General features: G+C 37.0%; 1 protein-coding gene across 1 annotated transcript in view; it reads left to right on the forward strand.

The window, feature by feature from the left end:
• LOC125672292 (structural maintenance of chromosomes protein 2-like) overlaps positions 1-18,171 on the forward strand; it is a 36,061-nt gene that overhangs the window by 10,622 nt on the left and 7,268 nt on the right. Inside the window, exons 12-20 of the mRNA XM_048908507.2 lie at positions 1,671-1,809; positions 3,497-3,643; positions 3,726-3,930; positions 4,389-4,524; positions 5,901-6,025; positions 6,153-6,346; positions 6,799-6,942; positions 15,664-15,858; positions 16,573-16,773. Of these exons, the coding sequence (XP_048764464.2) occupies positions 1,671-1,809; positions 3,497-3,643; positions 3,726-3,930; positions 4,389-4,524; positions 5,901-6,025; positions 6,153-6,346; positions 6,799-6,942; positions 15,664-15,858; positions 16,573-16,773 (1,486 nt within the window). The remainder of the gene's footprint in view (positions 1-1,670; positions 1,810-3,496; positions 3,644-3,725; positions 3,931-4,388; positions 4,525-5,900; positions 6,026-6,152; positions 6,347-6,798; positions 6,943-15,663; positions 15,859-16,572; positions 16,774-18,171) is intronic.

An 18,171-nucleotide genomic window follows, 5' to 3' on the forward strand; every position in this document is an offset into this window, starting at 1 on the left:
GTTTGATAAATTCTATTATGGAAATCAAAAAGCAGATAATAAATCATATAAATATAAACTTCATGATGCTACACCCCTCAGTGAAAACATTGTGTACATTGGCCAAAATGCAGATGTCACAAAACATTGGATCGTCATCGTGGGACTGCGCATAGCTCTTTGCGGGCCGTCTGTTAGCGAAACACCATATGTATCGATGTCAACTTTGCCCTACAATTGGTTATTATCACGTGACCGTGGTGTATAAACGTCAAATATAATCGATCGTTCCGGCATATCCCGAAAGTTCCGTATTTAGAGTCGTATCTCAACCATTCCCTTAAATTTCCGTTTTTGTATGGAAGAGTTTGCAATTTGGACAGAATCAGATGTTTGAGCAGGTGGGGTTGACTGTAAAGCCAAACATAGATATTTTTTTAATTTTAGACTGACTATGGTCAGAAGCTACAAGTTTAGTGTCAAAATAGAATGGGGTGCATAGTCTTATGAGATTAGCATTTTTATACTGCTGTGCACCGAACTTCAAAGAAAATTATTTATTAAAATTGCTATGTCCATATCAATGGTGACCGACCGCATTGTTTATGAAATATTCGAACTAAAATCAAACACATCAAAATCAAAATCTTGTAATCAACGATTTGGTCGCAAAAACAAACAATTGATGTATTCATATATGCATTATACACAATAATACAGCCAATTTAATTACCGGTCGGTTCTCTGGTTAAGAATTGACATTAATGTGGAGATGATAACACGATAATGAATAAGACTTTAAATGTTAATTGACCACAGCAGGGTAAACAGCTGTCAGATGTACTTTAATATGTTGTACGGTGTGACCGTTGAGACGAGCGAAGCCCATTAACATCCTACAACACTTTTATCCGCCTATTCATTTAACGCGGGAAATATAACGCGCTTGATGTAAACAGTCACAAATTGTGACGTGATATTAGCTGCAATGTTTTTTTCTTTCTCTCTCGAACCAAGCAAAAACAAAATGTTTGAAGCTATGAGAAAGCTTGTATGGAATTTAAAAACGTTTATGGTACTTTCTAAACAATCTAATTATTTTAATTACGGGTTTGTCAATGAGGTATACCGCAGTGACGGCGAAATTTTTTCAGAAGCAATATTGGTGATACTCATCTTGTTCTTTTTCGGCTGATGAAGAGCAAATCACGTGACTCATGTGTAATCATTGGAGCGAGCTCGTCGCGACTCGAGCTTCGCTCGCTATTACATAATCACCGACTTTTTTGCAGCCATAAATTACCTGAGGCTGTGACCAGCTCTGTGAGCGACGCGAGATTTCCGGTCGCACGCGTTGACTGAATAAACATATTTTGACTGCATAAACAAACAGGCGATAATGTGTCACTGACAAAGGATTAAAAATACAATTTATTGCAAAAAGGGATTTTCGCCACTTTCGATTTTTTTTCGCCATTTTTGAAAAAAATTCGCCGCTCGAGCACTGCTTGGGAGTAGTGATACTTTTCACTAATACTCAGGCCTCTTGTATAGAAGAAACACATGTTCATTTGGTATGTGTCATTTTTTAGGGAGACTCTCAATGGGGATGGATAGGTTATAGTTTGGGAAGTTAAGAACTTTTGTACATTTACCTTATTTGCTATCTCCGGTGTTTTGTTTTTTTGTAGATTTCCACAGTTGCAATTTGATTACACAAACCCTGAGAAAAATTTTGACAGAAGTAAAGTTCATGGTCTTGTGTGCAAGTTGATCAAAGTGAAGGATGTTAAAATGGCAACAGCGTTAGAAGTTTCTGCTGGAGGGAAGGTCAGTGTCAACTTCTGATCGTAGTTTCGTGGACACCCTTCTGTGTAAAGCAGGATTATTATATAATGTAAATATATAATAATAAAATCTATATAACGCCTTATATAAAACAAATTACTCTAAAGCACTTTACAAGGGTAAGAAAAGGAATAAAACAGTGGTATCTTTTTTTTAATTACTTTGATAAGATACATGTATAGCTGTTTTTAGCTCACCTGAAGTGAGCTTTTCTGATCACCCGTTGTCCGTCTGTCTGCCTGTCTATAAAACTTTCACATTTTCGAATTCTTCTTCAGAACCACTGGGCCAATTTCAACCAAATTTGGCACAAAGCATCCTTGGGGCAAGAGGATTAAAGTTTGTTCAATTGAAGGGCAATTTCTTTTTCCCATGGGAGATAATGATGAAATAGCAAAAATACAGTTAACAATTAAAAAATCTTCTCCAGAACCAATGGGCCAATTACAACCAAACTTGGCACAAAACATCCTTTGGTAAAGGGGATTCAAGTTTGTTCAAATGAAGGACCACGCCCCTTTCCAAGGGGAGATAATAGCAAAATAGTGAAAATACATTGACAACTTTTAAAATCTTCTCCAGAACCACTAGGCAATTTCAACTAAACTTGGCACAAAGCATCCTTGGGTGAAGGGGATTCAAGTTTGTTCAGATGAAGGGCCATGCTTCCTTCAAAGGGGGAGATAATTGCAAAATTAGGGTGGGGTCATTTAAAAATCTTCTCAAGAACGACTGGGCCAGAAGAGCTGAAGTTTACATGAAAGCTTCCTGACATAGTGCAGAATCAATTTTTTAAAACCAAACACCCCCGCCCCCCTCAGGGGTAGGTTGAGACCACAATAGGGGATCAAAGTATTACATACAAAAATATAGGGGTACTCTTTAAAAATCTTGTTCTCAAGAACCACTGGGCCTGGAAAGTACAAATTTACTTGAAAGCTTCCTGACATAGTTCAAATTCAAGTTTATTACAATCATGGCCCCCATGGGTAGGATGGGGCCACAATAGGGGATCAAAACTTTACATCCAAATATTAATGGAAAATATTTAAAAATCTTCTGAAAAATCACTGGGCCAGAAAGGTTTATATTTACATGAAAGTTTCCTGACATAGTACAGATTCAAGTTTGTCAAAATTAACCCCCCTCCCCCAAGGGATCAAAGTTTTACATACAGATAATTCGGAAAAATCTTTAAAAATCTTCTCAAGAACCATTGGGCAAAAGAATACTAATTTTACATGAAAGCTTCCTGACTTAGTGCAGATTCAAGTTTGTAAAAAAAAATTCTCCCGGGGGTAGGTTGGGGCCACAGTAGGGATCAGATTTCTTGTGAATATTTAAGGAAAATCTTTAAATATGTTGGGCCAAGGTAACTCAGGTAAGCAATGTGGTCCATGGGCCTCTTGTTTAATTTTTTTGTGAGTAGCTATATTTTACAGTGTTCCATCAACTACAAAAAAGATTTTTGCAGATAAAACTAACTTTTCAATTTATAATATCCATTACACTATCCCATACCAAATCAGCAAAAAGTTGAAATCACCAAAAAATTGCACCCACAATGTTTAGTACGATGTGCTCACTTGTATTATGTAACTGTATAATGTGGTTTAATATTATGTACTTTGTAGCTGTATAATGTGGTTTAGTACTATGTACTTTGTAGCTGTATAATGTGGTAGTGGACACAGAAGTAACAGGAAAGAAACTGATTCAGAAGGGGGAACTCCGAAGGAGGTACACCATCATACCCCTCAACAAAATCACAGCCCGCAGCATCGCACCCGATGTCGTCAGAAGGGCCGAGGATCTAGTAAGTGTAGTTAAAGGTTTAATGTTCTAAATCTAGTTTGTAACATTGCTTTGATCTAAAGTTTAATTTCTGATTTATTTAGGTTGGCAAGAAGAACGTAAACACAGCCCTGTCTCTGATTGGTTATGAGAAAGACCTCCAGACTGCCATGGAGTTTGTGTTTGGGTCAGTGTTTGTGTGCTCGGACATGAACAACGCCAAAAAAGTGACCTTTGATGACAGGATCATGAAGAAGTCAGTGACTATGGAGGGAGACTCATTTGATCCAGCAGGAACCTTGACCGGCGGTCAGACAATATTAGATTTTTAGAAATAGACCTATAATTTTATTGTGAATTTTAAAGGTTTAGTAAGGTAGTGGTTATGTTCTTTTGTACTTGGTATAGTCTGCGAAATTCAATCTTTTAAAACACTAGACTTGGAATAGTTGAAATGATGTGGTGTGTACTTTGATACCATGAAACATTAACAGGTGCTAGGGCCCAGACCAGATGATATGATGGGGTGTGTACTTTGTGATACTATGATTTGTAACATTAACAGGTTCTAGGGCCCAGACCAGATGATATGATATGGTCTGTACTTTGTGATACTATGATTTGTAACATTAACAGGTGCTAGGAATAGTTTTGTAACATCAACAGGTGCTAGGAATAGTTTTGTAACATCAACAGGTGCTAGGGCCCAGACCAGATGATATGATGTGGTGTGTACTTTGTGATACTATGATTTGTAACATTAACAGGTGCTAGGGCCCAGACCAGTTCAATTCTGGAGAAGCTTCAGGAACTCACACAAGTAGAATCAAGGCTAAAGGAGAGACGGGGAAAACTGCAGCAAGTGGAGAAAGAACTGAGCTCACTGAAACATGTAGTAGAAAAGTAAGTACTCCTACAGTATTTAATCTCAAAATCTACTCTCACTCAATCTTGATGTAGGTATTTGTACAGAAGCCTAGATAAATAAATTGTGTGTTTCCGGTTCCCCGACCTACCCCAAAATATTTGAGCCAACCCTGAAAAATTTATCTGCCAATATACTTCCCAGAAGTAAACAATTCCGGTTTCACTATTAGAAATCCTAATCTCGATCATTTCCGTGTTTGAGAAAATGCATATCCTATTCGCATTAATCAGAAATGTTCTGACAGCGATTTCTCCGGGGGGAAATGGCATGATGCTTGCCTTGCCAAGCATATTCTGGCAATTACGATAGGAAAATGCAAACATCAAGAGGGAAAAAACTTTTATGACTACGGTAAAAAACAATGAATCATTGTTTAGTATTTTTGAGATGCATCATGAAGGGCCATCTGATTGGCCAAAACACTGCAAAACTACAATATTATGTTGGCTAAGTAAACCACATTCCAAAAACACAGAGCCGTATGAAGTTCAGGACAGTATTTCTGTTGATGATTTAGCCGGATTTGATATGAAATATTTAGAGTTTATTTGTGAACCAGACGTTGACCCTACATTAGATGCAGGGTTGTTAGTGGCAGCTGAATCGGCGACCAAAAACGCTATAGATGCCCTCCAGGTTTTAATGTCAAAAGGACGAGCATTTCCAAATTACGATAAAAATGTCCAGGTAGCTTTTGCAGAACTATGTCGGTGTATTATGTATTTCTTAAAATAGTTTCACATATACACAATATGCTTTAATCCTGATATAAAATGTCATATTGTCAAAGTTGAATATAAAACAAAAAAATGTTCAAATAAATAAAATGTTTTCCCTACCTACCTACCCTATTTTTTTTAAGGCTGGAATAGGAAACACTGTTTATTTATCTTGGCCTTATCTGAATCTACTCTCACTCAAGCTTGGTGTAGGTAATTGTAGATATACATGTATCTGTTAACTAGTGCAGACAACTGTATACAAAATTCACTTTCAATCATGATATGACTATTTTTTTTCCCAAAGTCTAACATTTCTGGTACTTTGTGAAAAAAAAAAACTTCTCTGGATACGCTGATGTTTCCTGTTATACAGTAGCTGATTACCTATAAATCCCATGATGCATTTCTTTGTTTATTATCATTTACGAATAAAAAAATAATGATAAAATTCTTACTTGATATTGTGTTCCGCAAAGTGACATGGCTAGCCTCGCTCCAATAATTACACATGTGAGTCTCATGATTTGCTCTTCATCAGCTGAGATATGATTGGGATTACCCATAATGCTCTTGAAAAATGTCACTACGGAAGTATCATGTTTTTGGTACATTACATTTGAATGTTCTAGGTACACCACACTTAAGCAGAAATATGACCTGAAAGTTCAGGAAGCGGAACTCCTGCAAGCTCGTCTGGAACAAGGCTCTCATCATCAACAACTAGAGGAAATAGAGACTCTAAAGAATTCTATCGGTACAGAGTGCTGATCTAATGATGATAAAATGAACATGTAACAGATTGGGAAGATTCACTTTTGCATAGTTTATATACAAATTTTATTTGTATGTGTGATAATCAGTATTTCTACCTATTAATTCAGAGGAACAAGAGAGTATTTTAAAGAAGGCTGAAGAGACCCAGAAAAAGATGTCTAAGAAAGCCAAGGACTTAGAGGATAAAATAAAGAATGCCAAGGCAGTGAGGGAGAGAGAGCTGAAGGAGGCAGAGAGTGGTGTGACCAAGGCCAAGAAAAAGATGGAGGAGTCCAGCCGCAAAATGAAGGGAAAGTACCAGGTAAACACAGGAGAGGGTTAAAGAATGGGGCAAAAGATCAGGTAAACACAGGAGAGGGTTAAAGAATGGGGCAAAAGGCCTGGTAAAACACAGGAGAGGGTTAAAGGGTAGGGCAAAAGACCAGGTAAAATGCAGGAGAAGGCTAAAGGGTAGGGCAAAGAGCTGGTAAAACATGGGAGAGGAATAAAGGGTGGGACAAAAGACCAGGTAAAACACAGGAGAGGGTTAATGGGTGGGGCAAAAGACCTGGTAAAACACAGGAGAGGGTTAAAGGGTAGGGCAAAAGGCAAAAGACCAGATAAATTACAGGAGAGAGTTAAAGGGTGGGGCAAAATTGTCTTGGGTGTCTTTAGTTTAGAGACTATTTAGCAAAATTGCTTTAAGTGAGTGTAAAATAGTTTGTAAAGCACTAAAGTGAATTACATTTCTCAGTCAAATTATGACTTTGATAGGAAACAGACAGTTTGAAGTTGGAAACTGAGGAACTTAAGAAGGAGATAGAGACTTATGAGGAACAGTTGCAGACAGTTGAGGAGACCATAATGCAGTTTGAGGAGCAGATCAAGGACCTTTCAGAAAAATCCCAGGCTACAAAGGTAAACAAATTTGAGACCTTCCAGAAAAATCCCAGGCCACAAAGGTAAACAAATTAGCTCACATAAAATTAATTCTATGGTTCTCAGGCCAATTTTCTCAAACACAAACGAGGGAGGGAGGCTTTTTATACCCCCCCGAACTTTGTTCGGGGGGGGGGGGGGGGTATATAGGAATCTGTCTGTCCGTCTGTCTCCAGATTCGTGTCCGGGCCATAACTTCTTTGTTCTTTGACATAGGCATACCATATTTGGCACACAGGTAGATCACCATGAGACGATGTGTCGGGTACCTTCATGACCTCTATTTGACCCTTGACCTTAAGGTCAAAATTAAAGGTTTTTACAATGGATTCGTGTCCGGGCCATAACTTCTTTGTTCTTTGACATAGGCATACCATATTTGACACATGAGTGTATCACCATGAGACGATGTGTCATGTACCTTCATGACCTCCATATAACCTTCACCTCAAGGTCAAAATTAAAGGTTTTTACGATGGATTCGTGTCCGGGCCATAACTTCTTTGTTCTTTGACATAGGCATACCATATTTGACACATGAGTGTATCACCATGAGACGATGTATCATGTACCTTCATGACCTCCATATGACCTTGACCTCAAGGTCAAATTTAAAGGTTTTTACAATGGATTCGTGTCCGGGCCATGACTTCTTTGTTCTTTGACATAAGCATATCATATTTGACACATGAGTGTATCACCATGAGACGATGTGTCAGGTACCTTCATTACCTCTACATGACCTTGAACTTTGACCTCAAGGTCAAAATTGATTATAGGGTTTTGATGTAGTCATACCATAAGACATGGGTGTATCACCATGAGACTATGTGTCATGTACATTCATGACCTCTTTATGATCTTGACCTTTGATCTCAAGGTCAAAATTATAGGTTTATACCATGGATTTGTGTTCGGACTATATCTTCCATTTTCTTCTACAAAGGCATACTGTATTTTTACACTCAGGAAAGAGGTAATTTATGCCTATTAACAACGCCCTTTGGGAGATTGGGGTAAGCGGGGGGTATTCTTAGTGAGCATTGCTCACAGTACCTCTTGTTTTAAATTAATATTAAAATAGATGAGGGAGGCATTTTTATGCATCCCGAACTTGTCAGGGAAAAAAACTTTAAACATAAAAGTTCCATAACTAAATCATTAAGTAGTAGACAGTAGACTTTCTTTATCTTGGTAATCAACAACAGAATTATAGCCTTGTCATCTGAACCAGAGACTGCAGAGCTCTAAATATATAGGGTTTGCTGATGAGGAAAACCATAAATCAAATGATATAAACTTCTACTCTGTATTCTATAGTATTTACACATAAACAATCTACATTACTACCAAAGTTCATCCCGAAATTCCGGTTACTTCCCAAGATATGCAGAAACGATTTCAGAAAAATGTCCATTATTGTAACTGAATTTTAGCTGGGTTCTGGCATTGTACCACTAAACAGAATGTTTGAGCATTGCAAAAAGCAATTACATAGAATGTGCAACATTAGATATAATTTTTAAGTTGAATTTCTTACACCAATTTGTAAAATGAGTTCTGTAATAGCTCCAACTTCAATTGACTGAAAATTGTAAAAAAAAAAAAAAAAAAAAAAAAAAAAAACTTTCACTTTTGACGGCCATTTTGACCCGAAAAGGATGAATGATCGAAATGATTTAGAGACTCAAAAATTAATTTTGGTAAATAATATTTCAATATAGTACACAAATTATGCTAATAACAAGACTCTTATAAAGATACACAGCTCTTGATATATCTAGTTTTATCCAAACCACATTAACATTGGTGCTTGATGATTTGGGATAATGAAGTCAATATGGGTAATTAGTGGCATGGTCTAAAATGGCTGTGATACTTATGCAGACGGTTTTACAATTTTCAGTCACTTTAAGCTATTATGGAACCATATGAATTTGGGTAAGAAGTATTTACTCATGATCCCAAGTGGCTGTGATTCGAAAGTTACAAAGATGCAAGAGAATTCCAAATGTGAAATTCAGAATGAAAACAAATTTTTTCCCCCTAGGTACGTAAGCACATCACCAACTTTTTTGATTTTATTGAAAAATCGACAATGTGGCAACCTCAAAATCAAAACGGATGTGCTTGGGCCTGAGAACAGTAATTTTAATTTTATTTGGCCTTATGGATCTCCCAGAAAAATCCCAGGCTACAAAGGTAAACAAATTAGATCTCCATGAAAAATCCCAACCACAAAGGTAAAGAAATATGGGATCTCTTGGAAAAATCCCAGACCATAAAGGTAAACATCAGGGCCTTGCAGAAAAGTTCCATATCATAATATTCAACCCAACCCCCCCAATATCATGCCACAAAGGTAAATATCAGGATCTTTATAGAAAAATTCAAAGCCATAAATTTAAACATGCCCCCCCCCCCCCATCCAAATATCATACCACAAAAGTAAATATCAGGGCCTTTGTAGAAAAAGTTAAACATGCCCCTACCCCTCCCCCCACCCCAAAAAAATCCCAGGCCACAAATGTAAACCAGGAACCTCTTAATGTAATGAATAGAGGGTAGGATTATACAGTAGCACATTCACATAGAAGCAGAGTGTGTTCGTTTGTTTCTTGGTTGTACTAAAGGTATGATATACAATGTGTGTCTACAAAATCCTTATGTTTTAGCATTCATGACAAGAATATGTAATTACAGACTGATTTATTTGTAATGAGGTTTAGCAGTTCTATGTTGATGTACAGTACACGACACGAGTTTTATACACCCCACCGTGGAAAGACCACGGTGGAAAATCCACGGAAATACACCGTGTCCTCCGTGTTCCACGGTGTGTGTTATTTGCGAATACACACAGCTGCTAAGAGCTTTGTTCTGGCCACGTGCGCCTTGCGGGAGATATGAAAATGTGCCGCAGGCCAAATAATCAAGATAAGGGTGGAATTTTAAGAAAAGAAAAAATGTCAATATTTTCCCCCCTGATACCTATATTGTTTTTTAGCATTTTGAGCCAATTCCAACGATACCAAACACTATATATTATGTTTTTAAGAAAACCTGTTTTTTGTTGTTTTTTTTTTTAGTCTTCTTTCTTCATTAAAATATTCTTTAATTCTATGTTTAAATAATGCGTACTTGCAGGCAATTCCTGTTTTGAATGCGAATTAGTATATTCAGTAAATGAAAAACATACATCTACAACATGTGATAGGGATATTTAATAATTACCGATGTGCTCTCTCTCTCTCTCTCTCTGACAAATGCGCTGTTTAACATAATTACTTCCATCATATTGTGTTAATATGCATCTTGACAAATATAACTTGATCCAATATAGAAATTAGAGCATTGTCGATGATTAACAAATTGGAATTAATTTATTACGTAATTGATAGAAGCAAAAATACAAACCATCGAATGATTTATTTTTAAAATCCCGAGTTCATTACATTTGACGGAGACTTATGTTCGATGTACTTTGATAGAGGTTTTCATAAAAAGTGTCTGGATAATGCAATGATTTTTGTATAATAAGTATATATCATGCAAATTCCTAGGGTCTTTGTCACAGTATAACTAAATTACGGTTAGCTAGTTTGGGTTTTGACTTCTCATGAAAAGTGTGAAATATATTGGGTCGGCGCGATATCAGATCTAGTCTAAGATCACGGGTATCTTGCGCCGACCCAATATATTTCACACTTTCCGCAAGAAGCTAAGCACTTCTGTTGATTTCAAATACACGGATTAGCTGACCGCCATTGTTCTACTGAGGCGAAAACCCCTTCGAATTTGCATGGAATGTACAAGTTATACACAGGTCATTGTTATAGTCATACATCATAGTACCGCTAACCCGACAAATATTTTTATTTTTATTTTGAATAAGTTATTGAATAACGAAGTATGACCAAACTGCAGATTGAACTTTATAGAGCCCCGTGCTAACATTACCTATATTTTTCAATGTATCAGAAGGGTATGTTGCCGGTTAAGTTGTGTAAATTTCTTGACAAGCAATAAAATAACAACAAAAATGGTGCTTAAATTGTCCGATTACGAAAACCTTAAATTGGGAGCGCGCGCGTGTGTGTGTGTGTGTGGGGGGGGGGGGGTGTTAGTAGTCTGAAACTGTCTCAATTTCCCCTTCCGACTTCAATTTCTTAAATCGTGCAGTGGGTAGGTCGTTACAAGCTATGAGGCTAAATCCTTAACTTTCAAGTTTTCAAAGTACACCCTCTCCGATTCTACGTGCTTGAAATCAATATTTAAGGATGTAAATCCTTGGTGTCAAATGCAACTAGTTCATGAAAAAAAACAAAAAACTAATATCAATATAAACAGAAATGACTTAACGATTATTGGATTTTATTAGCTCTTCTGAGCCAAAGGCTCAAAGAGCTAATGCTATGGCCATTTGTGCGGTGTGCGTAAACTTTTTAGAAAAAGGGCTATAACTCAAGAACCCCTTGGCCAATTTTTTTCAAATTTGTTACAGGGTATCATTGGCCCAAGGGCTTTCATACATACTAAATATAGGGATGTGACCCTTTAACAAGGGGAGATAATCAGGAAAATACAAAAAAAAATAGTGGTTGCTAAAAAATCTTCTTCTCAAGAACCACAGGGCAGATTATCACCAAACTTACACATAAGGATGAGGATATGTTGTAGATTAAAAATTGTTCAAGGCATTACCCTGGGGCAAAGGGTGTGGTCTCAAGGTCACTTCAAAGTTGACCTAAATTTAAATTTTTTTTAAATTCCTTAAATCTTAGATATTTTAGTCATTATAAGGACTAGGATCATCAAATTTTGACAGTTGATGCATCTTAGGACCTTGTGTCAAGTTGTCTCAAAAGTAGGTCACGGTGACCTACTTTTTGAATTTTGCAGGTATTTATTTTAAAATTAATTTTGATGCATATCTTGGACACCTTGAAGCCTATGATCATAAAAACTTGTCAGTTGGTGGATCATGGGACCTTGAAATGCGTCAACTGAAAAATAGGTCACCGTGACCTACTTTCTGAATTTTATGGCTTATCATTTATAGATATATTTTAAGTTGTTATTTCAAATACCGAGAGGTTTAGAATCATCAAATCTTGTAAGTTGATGCATCTTGAGGCCTTGAAACATATTTATAAAAAAGTAGGTCACAGTGACCTACTTTTTGAATTTTGCAGATATTCAAATTTCACATTTTCAATTTTAGATGCATATTTTGGGAACTGTAAAACCTAGGATCATCAAACTTTGTCAGTTGATGCGTCTTCAGTCTTCGGTTTGTGTCGACCAAAAAGTAGGTCACCGTGACCTACTTTTGGTATTTGACAGCTAAATTACTATATTTCAGACACTATTTGACCTACAGTCATCAAACTTTGTCAGTTGATGCATCTTGAGTCTTCGGAGTGTATTGACCAAAAAGTAGGTCACTGTGACCTACTTTTGGCATTTGACAGTTATATTTATATATTTCAGTCACTAATTGACCTACAATCATCAAACTTTGACAGTTGATGCATCTTGAGTCAACGGAGTGTGTCGACCAAAAAGTAGGTCACCTTGACCTACTTTTGGAATTTGACGGCTATATTTATATATTTCAAATACGATTTGACCTACAGTCATCAAACTTTGTCAGTTGATGGGTCTTGCATGTTCGAAGGGTTTCGACCAAAAAGTAGGTCAACTTGACCTACTTTTGGAATTGGACACCTATATTTATATATTTCAGATACTATTTGACCTACAGTCATCAAACTATGTCAGTTCTTGCATGTTTGAAGGGTGTTGACGAAAAAAATAGGTCACCTTGACCTACTTTTGGAATTTGACGGCTATATTTATATATTTCAGATACTATTTGACCTACAGTCATCAAACTTTGTCAGTTGTTGGGGCTTGCATGTTCGAAGGGTTTCGACCAAAAAGTAGGTCAACTTGACCTACTTTTGGAATTGGACACCTATATTTATATATTTCAGATACTATTTGACCTACAGTCATCAAACTATGTCAGTTCTTGCATGTTTGAAGGGTGTTGACGAAAAAAATAGGTCACCTTGACCTACTTTTGGAATTTGACGGCTATATTTATATATTTCAGATACTATTTGACCTACAGTCATCAAACTTTGTCAGTTGTTGGGGCTTGCATGTTTGAAGGGTGTTGACGAAAAAGTAGGTCACCTTGACCTACTTTTGGAATTTGACGGCTATATTTATATATTTCAGATACTATTTGACCTACAGTCATCAAACTTTGTCAGTTGATGGGTCTTGCATGTTCGGAGTTCGCTGACCAAAAAGTAGGTCACCATGACCTACGATTGGAATTTGACAGCTATATTTCAATATTCAGATACTAATTGGCTTAAAATCATCAAACTTTGTCAGTTGATATTTCTTGGGTTCTCAAAATGTGTAGACCAAAAAGTAGGTCACATTGACCTACTTTTTTTGAATTCTTAGGATTTAACTAAAGATTTAGAATACTAAGAGGCTAAGAATAGAAATGGTGGGGTTGTACAATTTATCAGAAGAGCGATTCTAGGCCCTTGGGCCTCTTGTTCATATACGCTATCGATTATTAAAATCTTTAATTTAATCTTTAGATGCATTAGATAATGAAAGCAAGAGAGAGAGAGAGAGAAAGAGAGAGAGAGAGAGCATTGGTAAGCATTGATTATAATATTCATAAATGTATGCAAATACGGGTACGTTCAGTATAAATCTTGAAAGTACAATTTCTTTCTGATTAATTATCCATCCCCTTTCATTCTGATATTTTTTTTATTTCCCATTTTGTTTTCTTTACATGTTAAATTTTCCGGCTGGTCCGGGTTAGGACTAATGAATGAGCCCCCCCCCCCCCCCCCCCCCGTCTAAAACGATGTTACGTGCTTATCTGTATAACACACACACACACACACACACACACACACACACACACACACCCCTGTTACGTGCTTAGCTGTATATCTCCCTCTCAGTCAAAAATAAAATAAATACATGCTATATATACTGCAACATCATTGGATGTACTGGCTAATTCTTCGATTTCACCTTCATAATACATGTTAATGCAAGCGGACTATCTACGCTTTTTTACCATCTTCGCTAGCCGAGATTATTCGTCCACGAAGGCACAGTTGACTCAAAACCCATTGCTAGCGGAGATTAGATGAATTTTACCCCCTTATTATGTTATAACTGACCAAAACCAAGTACATTTGTTTTACAACTTTTATTCAGAAGACGCGCAAGACACAGGATAAAAGAAAAGACTGCCATGTCATTCACAGTTTAAATTCAAAGCCATCAGTTGATCAATTTTCTTATATTGATGCATTTGCATTATTTATTGAGTTACTGAATGAACGAGAAAACGTCTGCATTTTTATTTCAATCGTTGTCAACTCTATATACTTTGTGATGTTTAAGACTACATGTACTCAATTCAATTTATTGGATCTCATCACCATTATGCAGTGGTATACAAAAATATAAAGACAAAAGGCTGTTATATATACACTTAGTAAATAATACATGCGTGTAATAAAGTATTTATCAAGTTAGAAAAAAAAACAAAAAAAAAAAACGTGTTATTATTAATGTGAAGTATGGGCATTCTAGGTAGGGGAGCACATTTTATTTTATTATTTTCTTAATGAAAGTACGGAGTTTTCTAAAGGTTTGTTTAAAAGTAAAGATATTTTTAATTTTTATTTGTTTAGGTGATGAAAATTGATTCTTTGCTCACATTGCTTCACAGTTGAGTACATAATGAAATTCATATCCAATGTAAACATGTACATGTATATAGCTGACCTTAATCACATACATGTATTCCTAATTACAATGAAAACTTTACGTAAAAATAAACCATTGCTTATGGTACACATTTCTTTGAACTGCTATTTATCAAATTGAAATTACTGGCGTGTGATTGTCGTTGTTCATGAACCTTCTTTTATTTGGTGAAATTGTGCTGCACGTGCCGTGAAACATGTACCGACGAGTGGTAGGAATAACACAGGTGTTTATATACAGGATGTCGAGAATTTGAGCGTTTCATAAAAAGGTGTGAATGTCTGCAGGGAAGTCTACATACGGATATGTACCAAAAACACCAACGTATCATTAAACAACAATTACAAGAATTGAATGATTTATAGTTAATTTCTAAATAAGTAATGGAGTAGGGGCATGCATACTGGCCAAGCGAAAAGGTTTTTTGGGTGAATCACTTCGGAAATTATTTCTTTGTTTTATCACACGGTGGCATCGACGGAGGTACAGGTGACATCCACAGAGATGAGCGGTGGCATCCACGGAGATCCTCCGTGGACTTCAATGTCTAGCTCGCGCGGAAAAATAGGACTTCAAAGGTGCCGACAATTTTAAAGGTCCACCGTGTTTGGGGCAAATTTGTTCCACCGCGTTGCGTGGAACACGCATAAAACTCGTGTCGTGTACTGTATATGTATTTCGAAGAATGGCGGCATATTCTTAAGGGTCTGTTTTTCTCTTCATTGAATTAACATTGGTCATAACTTCTGTATGGCTTCATGTTTGATGAAAATAAAGGTCAAAATTTTATGTCAAGGTCATGCCTGCTGTCAATGGTTGTTGATGATTGAATATTGTGTTTCACAAACTAATGAAAGTAAATGCATTTTATAGGCGGATGTGAAGGAGGCCCAGGATGCAGTCAATAAACAGAAGGATCTCCTGAAGGCTTGTAATAAGGACATCTCCAAAAGGATCGCCGAGCAGAAGGACCTTCAGAAGGAGCACCATGGCTCACAATTAAAGATCCAGGAACTGGATCACAAAATCTCTAAATTCCAGAGTGACTCCAGATCAGCTGCTCGGGAGGTGAGTAGTGTTGTAGTGTACAGAGAACTGCTCAGGAGGTGAGTAGTGTTGTAGTGTATGTGTACAGAGAGCTGCTCAGGAGGTGAGTAGTAGTGTAGTGTATGTTTAGAGAAATCTGGTGAAGTCGTGTAAATAGTTGTGATTTTATGAACTCCAGTGTGTAAGTATTTATGTCTCTATCGTTCACAGTGAATATAAAGTTATTGTCCGTTGATTTAAAATAAAACTTAGAAGACTTTGTGCCAAAAAGTGTGAATAGACAGATCTATGGCAAAATGGTTGTCATTTCTAGAGGAGGGGGTTGGGCCTACTGAGGCTGTTTATGTATTCACTTTCTTTTAACATGGTAATCATATAGAGATGTAAACCCACAGAGTTTATTCATTGGTAATTCTCACCATTCCAACATGGGGAGAATGATCACTTATGTCCTATCTGAATAGAATAAATATGAACTTTGAGTATAGACAGGTTGTCAGTGTTTTGGTATAGACAGGTTGTCAGTGTTTTGGTATAGACAGGTTGTCAGTGTTTTGGTATAGACAGGTTGTCAATGTTTTGGTATAGACAGGTTGTCAGTGTTTTGGTATAGACAGGTTGTCAGTGTTTTGGTATAGACAGGTTGTCAATGTTTTGGTATAGACAGGTTGTCAATGTTTTGGTATAGACCAATTGTTAATGGTTTGGTATAGACAAATTGTTAATGGTTTGCAGGTGGAGAGCTTGCTACAGAATTATGACTGGATCATTGATGAGAAGAAATACTTTGGACAACCCAACACAGCATATGATTTCCAGGCAAATGATCCCAAAGTGGCAGAGAAAAGGATTGGAAAGTTGCAAGAATCCAAGGACAAACTATCTAAAAGTGTCAACATGAGGGCCATGAACATGTTAGGGAAGGCGGAGGAACAGGTAAATTATCAACATGAGGGCCGTGAACTTAAGACCGAAAAACAGGTATGTCAATATGTGGGCCATGAACATGTTAGGGAAGGCGGAGGAACAAGTACATTGTCAACATGAGGGCTGTGAACTTAAGGAAGGCGGAAGAACAGGTATGTCAATATGTGGGCTATGAACATGTTAGGGAAGGCAGAGGAACAAGTACATTGTCAACATGAGGACTGTGAACTTAAGGAAGACGGAAGAACAGGTATGTCAATATGTGGGCCGTGAACATGTTAGGGAAGGCGGAGGAACAACTGTGAACAAGTTAGGGAAGGTGGAGGAACAGGGAAACTGAAATTAAGAGTTGTTATCCCTGTTTGGAGGTAAAATTTAAAAGATTGGACATGTTATGTGTGGAGGTAATTACAGGTAAGTGTACTGTGAACAGGGAACATGAAATGTCTTGTCAGGTAATGTGAACTGTCTTGTCAGGTAATGTAATGTGAAATGTCTTGTCAGGTAATGTGAACTGTCTTGTCAGGTAATGTAAACTGTCTTGTTAGGTAATGTAATGTGAACTGTCTTGTCAGGTAATGTGAACTGTCTTGTCAGGTAATGTAATGTGAACTGTCTTGTCAGGTAATGTAATGTGAACTGTCTTGTCAGGTAATGTAATGTGAACTGTCTTGTCAGGTAATGTAATGTGAACTGTCTTGTCAGGTAATGTGAACTGTCTTGTCAGGTAATGTAATGTGAACTGTCTTGTCAGGTAATGTAAACTGTCTTGTCAGGTAATGTGAACTGTCTTGTCAGGTAATGTAATGTGAACTGTCTTGTCAGGTAATGTGAACTGTCTTGTCAGGTAATGTAATGTGAACTGTCAGGTAATGTGAACTGTCTTGTCAGGTAATGTGAACTGTCTTGTCAGGTAATGTAATGTGAACTGTCTTGTCAGGTAATGTGAACTGTCTTGTCAGGTAATGTAATGTGAACTGTCAGGTAATGTGAACTGTCTTGTCAGGTAATGTGAACTGTCTTGTCAGGTAAGGGCTATTCCAGAAATAAATACATGGGGGGGTCGGGAGACACCTTTTGTATATACCAAGCACCCATAAAAAAAAATAAAAAATTACCCCATGAACCATCAAATTAATAAACTCATTTTACAATGACCCATCTAAAAAAAAAAAAAAAAAACTAACCAGACCCACCACAAAAATATTTTTAAAAATGAAAACGGTACAAATCTCGCGAGGTTTTCGGGACAAACATTCTAGTCAATGACGCGGTAATGCCTGTGCGACATTGTATCACAGTAGTTCTGAAGAAACGATGTCACATCAAGAATCAAAGGCATCTATGGCGGGAATGTTGGAAAGATTGGGAGTCCAAACGATGCTATTATCATGAAATGGGTATGGA

This window comes from Ostrea edulis, chromosome 4 (genome assembly GCF_947568905.1).
Source record: "Ostrea edulis chromosome 4, xbOstEdul1.1, whole genome shotgun sequence".
NCBI classification, from domain to species: domain Eukaryota; kingdom Metazoa; phylum Mollusca; class Bivalvia; order Ostreida; family Ostreidae; genus Ostrea; species Ostrea edulis.